Below are 8,470 nucleotides of genomic sequence, written 5' to 3'. Positions count from 1 at the left end.
TTGTAACCACCACTGTGACATCATGTAACCTTGTTATTTAGTAGAGAAGGCTACATGGAAAAAAAAAAAAATGGAAAATGAGGAATAATTAAGGAGAGCACAAAAGAGGGAATCACTAAGGTTTGTGGCTAGCATTTGGCATTAGAGAAGGGGCACACAATGTGTGTCCAACTCATGGTACAATGTACATCCACGAGTGTCTTGGTCAGGGTTGTGTTTTATTTCGTGTTGTGAAGGCATGTGAGGTTCTGTGTAGGAACTTATCCTCCTGGAATGCTTCCTTGTCATGGAAAGCCAAGACCTATAACTGATCCTTTGTGTGCCAATAGAAGGCCTCTCCAAATTTCAAAAATTCATATATTTATATGTATATTTGCAAATAGTGATGTTTTCATGGTTCATTATTTATTACTATAGATTAATGTTATTAAAGTTCTATCATTTGACCATTGATGTATATTAATATTTCTAAAATTCCACACATTAATATGTTTGTTAGTGAATGATGTATTGCTATAGTTTAAATGTTTAGTCAATATAAATTTGTGAGTAATTCATTTATTATGACTTTAAATAATTTACTTTTGAAATGCACTAAATATTACATTATAACTTTATAGTAAATAATAAATTAATTACCTTGCTTTTAAAGTTATTTACACTGGGTGAAAAGAAGAATTACATTATGTATCAGAGCTTTGATGCTACCAACCTATAGGGTAAACATGAATTGATGAATCATTCTAGTCAATAAGAAGGAATCTAACAATACATGTATTTGTGTGTATGCTCCATGTTTGCATATATCCATGTATATGCTATGTATTTTTATGTGCATGCTCTATGTTTGGTTCATACCTGATATGTTTCTCGCATGTTTATTCCATGTGTGTTTCCAAAGTCATTTCACATTGGAAGTCATTTTGAAAACTCCATGATCATTGCTTGAGGGCAAACAATCTTGGGTGAGGTGGACTGTAATGTCCCCACTTTGAAATTTAATTTAATAATAAATAATGATAATAATTAAATTAAAATACAAAAGAATAAAAAGAAAAATTAAATTAAAAAAAATAAAAAATGATTAAACATAATTACAATTTGATTAAAGTTAATGATTGGTCAAAAGCCATCAAATGATAAGTTGTGACTCCCACCAAATATGAGATATATAAAAAGGAGAAGAGAACCCATTTGAAGGGGGGATAATTTGAGAATCAAAAGTGTAAATTTGATTTAAATAAGAAGCTCATATCTGATTGTGAAAGGTTGTGTCCCTTTCAAAGGGCAGAAATAATGAAGAGTTGCATTCTTTCAAAAGGTGCTAATGGTGAAAGGGTGTGTCTCTTGCCACAAGGCATACATGATGAAGAGGTGTGACCTCTCCCTCACATTAAGAGATGCAAAGGAAAGGAATCAAAAGCATCTAGGAAGATCACCATTGATCAGATTAGATCAAAGTTGTTATTTGTTGCAAGGTGTGCACCCTTGGTCTCCTTGTGTTGTGCAGTGCAACGCTCAGGTTTGTGACATTACTTAACTCCCTCCAGCAGATTCTATAAGTCTAGTGGTTGTATTGGGCATTAACAGTCGATCTTTTGGTGCAACAACAAACACACTTGTAACAAGTGGTATTAGAGCTGGGATTGTTGCAAGCTATGCACCCTTGGTCTCCTTGTGTTGTGCAACGTAGTGTTAAATTTTGTGACATAGCTTAACCACCTCCTTGTGGATTCTATAAGTCTAGTGGTTGTATCGGGCATTAACAGGTTGATCGTTTGGTGCAATGACAATCACATTTGTAACATTATTAAGTTATAGGCAATGACATCTTTGTTCTTGGTGGTATGCATGGGGATGTGCTTAATATATGAAACCTGATAATGATCTTATGCAATATTTAATAGTAATATAAATATAGATTGCAATATGTATGACAATCGTACTTAATTTCATATATATTCACAATACATGAGAAGTTAGTATACTCATAGCCTAATCCTTAATCACCCACTATTGCCCCTTAAGAGGATAGGTTGGTTTTGTTAGGGAGAGGTGAAGTAATTCCTTAGAATGTAGATGAATCCCAAGATGGGATATGGATGGGGTCATGGAGCCTTGTGGGAGCCTACTTGTAGATTGGTTTCCAAGTGCTCTATGATAAGTAATTCCCCATCCTCCTTAGGGTTGATGATTAGGAGAGAAGGAATTGGGGATTAAGTATGTTAACTATCAGAATTATTATAATTATTAATTATTTTTTAATTTAATCTGATTTAAATGCATAATGACGTGTGTTAATCGTTGAGAATTGGCAGCCTCCTAATTAAAGACATTACAAATATCCCCATTATTGATACCCCATCCACTATGGGATCCTCTCCCATAATATTATATTAAAACTTGTAAATGATTAATAATAATTTCTTTTTATTGAGAAGATTAATAATGATTAGTAAAAATTTTATGTTCTATCAGTTTTCAATAAAATACTCATAAATTTAATTACAGAACTCTTCTCAAATTTATAAAAAAAAATTATATTAATTGCAACCTAAACAGCAATTAGACGTCCTTTCAATACAAGTATTAATTAATGACTGACTAGGGTAAACCTCCACGTATATATTACAAGGTTGGTCTGTAAGTTTCCAGTGATTACAGGCTTGCAGCTTCCCCTTTTCTCATAGTTGGTGAACATGGCTTGTCATTGGAAGTCACCCATCTCATCAGGGAAAATTGGCTCTTACGGGTCCCTCATGTTTCTACTTTTCCAACCCCTACTTTCCACGGGGAGCACGAAGAGAACTATCTACATGTTGTGTCATCGCTGCTTCTGAGCCACCATGGAAAACCAATTAATATTCATGTGATTTTCACGTGCCTTAGACGACAGGTACATGACCCCACTCTGTGCCGCACTGCTGAGCCCCATCACTTTGTGTATAATTGCATTGGTCTGTGGGTTTCCATTGATTGCAGGCTTGCAGCTTTCCATTTTCTCATAGCATGGAATCCCTCAATGACGCCGTGACTATTGGACTTGTGATTTTCTTCTTATTCTGCTGCTTCGTCTATAAGCTGAGGAGGGACGGCAGCAGACTGAAACTGCCTCCAGGACCACGTCCATGGCCTGTTGTGGGAAATCTCCATCTCTTGGGAAACCTTCCCCATCAAGCTCTTACGACATTGGCAAGGAAATACGGATCCATTATGTTTCTCCGTTTGGGCTCCGTCCCCACTGTTGTGGTTTCTTCTCCTGCCATGGCAAAAGAATTCCTCAAAACGCATGATTTGGTCTTTGCAACCAGACCAAACTGTGCAGTGGGGAAATACATATGCTATGATCGTAAAGACGTGGCGTACGGCCCCTATGGAGGGTACTGGAGGCACATGAGAAAGCTGATGACGGTGGAGCTGCTCACAGTGAAGAGAATCGATTCTTTCAGATTCGTGAGAGAGGAAGAAGTGTCTGCCATGATAGCCTCCATCTGGCAGGAGAGCAGGCAAGGAGCGCAGTGTGTGAATGTGAAGAAGAGACTCTCCTCCCTTACACAAAATATTACCTGCAGAATGTTTGCCAGCAAGGCTTACTCCGACAACGACTTGAGAGGAGGGCATGGCTTCAAACAAATGGTTGAGGAGATGTTTGCTGTAGCCGGCGCATTTTGCGTTGGTGATTTCGTTCCTTACCTCGACTGGCTCGACTTTCAGGGAATCCGTCGTCGCATGCAGGCTGTTCACAAAATATTCGATGGATTTGCTGAGAACGTAATCGATGAGCACATTCGTCGTAGAATGGGGAAAGGTAAATCGAAGGAAGAAGATCGCATTATAGACATGGTAGACGTGATGCTCGACATGACCGAGACGGACGGCCAAACAATATCACGGGTCAACATTAAAGCAATCATCTTGGTAAGTTCTAGAATAAGCAAATCAGTTTTGTAATACGCTATTCTGTTTGTCCAATGTAACCATTTGAAATATGTATTCACTCAAAGAAAATAATAAAAAATTGTGCAGAATATGCTAACTGCGGGAATAGAAACATCGTCAACAACAGTAGAATGGGCAATGAGTGAACTGCTGAGGAATCCTTCAACGCTAGCACAAGCACAGCGAGAGATGGAATCAAGAGTGGGCAAAGACAGCAGAGTAAAGGAGAGTGACGTCAGAAACTTCGACTACTTGCGATTCGTGGTGAAGGAAACATTTCGACTTCATCCGCCGTTTCCTCTGCTCATTCCGCACGAGTCGATGGAAGGCTGCAGCGTTGGAGGATATTTTTTTCCGCCAGAGACGAGGCTGTTTGTAAATGTGTGGGCAATGGGAAGGGATGAAAACGTTTGGAAAGACGCTCAGCTGTTCAAGCCCGAGCGGTTCATGGGCAGTAATAAGGATGTGAGAGGTCAGGACTTTGATTTGCTGCCGTTTGGAACAGGAAGAAGGGGATGCCCTGCAATTTCGATGGGTGTTTCTGTTGTTGAGTTGGCACTTGCTCAGCTGCTCCATTGCTTTGACTGGACTGTGGAGGGCGAGGTGGATGTGGAGGAAGAGTTTGGATTAACCGTTCCCAGAAAAAATCCACTGTCTGTCCGCCCTTCATGGAGGCTGACAACTGAATATCCTAATTAATAGATTGTCATCTGATAGGTGTTTTGGCATGGCTATTATATATGTAGTTATTATCAGATTCATGTTGCACTCCTGTAATGCATTTGGTATTATTATCTGTTATAATTTAAAATTAAAATTTAAGGACTTCTAATGCTACCAAAGCTGTCATAGGTGATTTAGAGATTTCAAAATGAAAATACAATGAGAATTTATATTATTGTCTGTATTGTCTCTACATTTTCAATGAAATCCACAAAGAGATAAAACATGAAAATCACTCAATATAAATGATTGTTTCTCCATGTTCAATGAAACCCACAAAATGAACCATGTGAATCACTCAAAACAAAAGAAAACAGATGTGCTCAACAAAACGTACAAACCAATCACCGTGAATACCAGAAAGAGTCAAGTCACAAACACCCCAAGCCAAAATCGTATTGGAAATCCAAATACTTGGATTCACTTATCACAGAAGGCCCAAAACCTTACAAAAATACATAAAACAAAACATGAAAAACTAATGTGAATTGAAAAAAAACAGATTTTATTTGTCCTTTCTCCAAGGAACCAAGTTATCACCATGCTATAAGGGCTTTGAATGCTGCAACTCTAGATATCTTACTTTTTGTTGTTCCAAAATCACCTTCTAATCTAAAACTCATCCCTCAAAACCCTCTCAGATATTCCAGACCCCCAGAATGAAGTTGCCTTGCTCCTATAAAAGCGAACGGGATACCTTGCTTTATAATGTCAGTGAGCTCAGATTCACAATTTTATTATTCTGACTGATGCATTTGGCCTTTTTCCCTACTTTCAAATCACTACACAATGCAAACAAGGAATCTCATACCTAGATCATAGTTTGTTCTGCCATATTGCAATGTGCATAAATCAAATCCTACCATTATTAGCAAAATTTAAAAATTGGTAGGATTCCACTTGATTTGTCATACACCCAAACTTCTCATGAGGCTAAGTTCATTGTTAAGGAAAAATAAAAGGTTCCCGTGTGAAGAGCCATCGAGTCAACTGAGCTCATAAATTGTTGTTTTCATAAATTGTTGTTTTCCTGAAACCAAAAAATCGCTTACTGCTCTTTAAGGTCATAGTGTTTCCTTGGAACAAATGGGTTATAGAGAAAGGATCAAGTAGCCACCATCTTAATCTTGCACACACTAAGTAAGATCTATATAATTTCTTTTTAGATTTTTTCGAATTTGATTTAAAAGCTTATTATTTTGGTTTTTGGAGTGGTACAATGAATGCAAAAAGATTCGCTATGTGCACAAAAGTCAATATGTAGTCATTTACAAGTGGCACACGATATCTATTCATTCATGCCTTAATAAGTATGCCCTAGTTTTTCTAACAATTGATCTAATACATATTCCTCAAATAAATTCTTTTACAAATACCTATGCATAAATACATTGGAATACGTGCACTATGGCTACCAATAAAGTTTCACATCTCCAAATAAATATTCAAATTTTAACTGCTTGGTGTACAAGTCGATGGCTATTATTTTTATAGATAGCAACTGAAGGGTTAGGTGGACAAGAACATAGTAGTTATTGGTACATGAGTGACTTCTAGATCCTTTACCCTAAGAATGGATGTTCAAACTAAGAATGCACATGCATCAAGTCTCTTTCAATGGGTTTCTACGAATGTGAAGAGAGAATGCCACATGATTCACACTGTGTGGTCAAACTATTTGTTGGTAGTTTAGCCATGGTAAAAGCTTGTGGCATTAAAAAGTATTTACAAATGATAGGTTAAAGTCTTAGAAACAATAATGTGATGCTACAATTGATCTATGTCTTTAATTTTATCTTAAAATAAAATTATTCATATTTATTTAGCTAAGATTGAGATGATAAGAAGTCAAATATATGCAAGATAATATGCTGCGTTTACTAATAGAAATTATAAAAATGTTGACATGACATAATATAATTAGTTGAGCCTTAATGACATATTCAAGAACTACTTACTTCTCATAAGAACTTCATGTTCTAACATGTTCCTAAATATTTTAATCTTTAATCAATTTTTGTTCTCATATAAATGTAATAACCTTTCAATATTCGATTGTCTATTCGACTTCTAATGAGGACATAAATGTAGTGGTTGTTCAGTTTCTTTGAAAGCTTATAACTAAGCTCAATTCGAATGTAATAGACAGAGTTACAAGCATACAACTCTTAGGACGAGTTTGTCAAGCTGTGACATACATCTCATCTGTTGAGTTTGCCAATTCATCTCTCATGGAGTCCACAGTAATACAACTCCTTCATGAGTTCGCCTAACTTGCATGTACTCGGGCATACAACTTCACCACGAGTTTTCCCAAATTGGATAGATTCAAGGGCATACAGCTCTTTCATGAGTTTGCCCCAAATTGTATGGATTTTACATATATATTGCATGAAATGAAGCTTTCAGATGATTTATTATGTGTTTACAATACCACCAATTCTTCTTTAGATATTGTCCCCTGAATTACCAAAATAATTCAGATCAGTGATATCAGAGCCTAGGTCAATCTTTTCAATTGCATCTACAAGTAGATTTTCTCACCTAAATGAAGTTTGTGCTTTAAAGTGTTCTAGTTCCTCGAAAATAAACATCAATCTCATCAATGTAGAATCCAAAACCACCTCCATAATAACGATGAGAAGCCATTCTTGGTTCTCCATGAGCCTGCACAAGTGAATGCAATGATGATGGATCTACTAGTTCTTCTCGGACGTTTCATTCAATGAAACTTCATCTTCTGTATGGAGACAATCGATGGAAGTGGCCGCAAGATGCGGTGGAAGCAGTAGCGGCAGGGCGGTAGTTTCCTGTTGGAAGCCAAAGTGCAAGCACCACAACAAAGTGGAGAAGCAACTCTTCATAGCAGATAGAAGATAAGGCATCCAAAACGCCCAAATATTTCTTCCTCAGTTTCTTATCACCGTTGCCTCATCTTTTGAGTGTTTGTGAGTATGCATGTAATTATTGGAGCAAGTAATTTGTGGTTTGTCTTTGTGGAAGGTGAAGGCATGGATCATCTCCTCACCATCGAGGAGGTGGTAACTGGCTGACAGAGGGAACCACAGATTTGGTCCATTGTAGATGCAAACACCGCCCTTCAAGCACATCGGTGAAATATCATCCACCTGAGTGAAGTTTCTTACGAAAACACCCTTCAAACCAATGTCTGGCCCGAGCAACATGTGGATAAAATTGCTAACACCCACGATCAAAGATTATTGAGACAGAGCTCTTAAATAAAATCAAATCCTTTTGTATGAAATAAAGCTCAGCAAAACTTGTTAATATGAAGATAGGAGATATGAGGAGCTCTGATTTATTTTCTTCAAGCTTAGCAGAATTTGTTTCGTCACAATTGCAAGGTATCACCATATAGGTTCTCATCTCGACATACTTGCACTTTCAAGTTGCACAACAGAATTTTATGCGGAAGATGATGGGCCAATGGGGTCCATTGTCTCTCAAGAGGGGAGGAATGATAAAAAATAAGACAGAGTATTCAATTAAATGAAATATTTTAATCTTTAATCAATTTTTATTTTCATATAAATGTAATCACCTTTCAATATTGGATTGTCTCTTCGATTTCTGATGAGGACATAAATGTAGTGGAAGTTCAACTTCTTTGAAAGCTTATAAATAAGCTCAATTTGAATCTAATAGATAGAGTTACAGGCATATAACTCTTAGGACGATTTTGTCAAGCTGTGACATACATCTCGTCTATCGAGTTTGCCAATTCATCTTTCATGGAGTCCATAGGCATATAGCTCCTTCACGAGTTCGCCTAACTTGTATGGATTCG

The 8,470-nt window shown here is 37.0% G+C and overlaps 1 protein-coding gene across 1 annotated transcript; it reads left to right on the top strand.

Moving 5' to 3' along the window:
- The first annotated feature begins 2,964 nt into the window (after positions 1–2,964).
- LOC131052755 (cytochrome P450 750A1) lies at positions 2,965–4,711 on the top strand. Its single transcript, XM_057987353.2, has 2 exons — positions 2,965–3,918; positions 4,027–4,711. The coding sequence occupies exons 1-2, from the start codon at positions 3,010–3,012 to the stop codon at positions 4,636–4,638; spliced, it is 1,521 nt and encodes a 506-aa protein (XP_057843336.1). The 5' UTR covers positions 2,965–3,009; the 3' UTR covers positions 4,639–4,711.
- Positions 4,712–8,470: the final 3,759 nt, after the last annotated feature.

This window comes from Cryptomeria japonica, chromosome 6 (genome assembly GCF_030272615.1).
Source record: "Cryptomeria japonica chromosome 6, Sugi_1.0, whole genome shotgun sequence".
In the NCBI taxonomy this organism is placed as follows: Eukaryota; Viridiplantae; Streptophyta; class Pinopsida; order Cupressales; family Cupressaceae; genus Cryptomeria; species Cryptomeria japonica.
The sequence above is the reverse complement of the archived record's forward strand: the minus strand, read 5'-3'. Positions and strand labels throughout refer to the sequence as shown.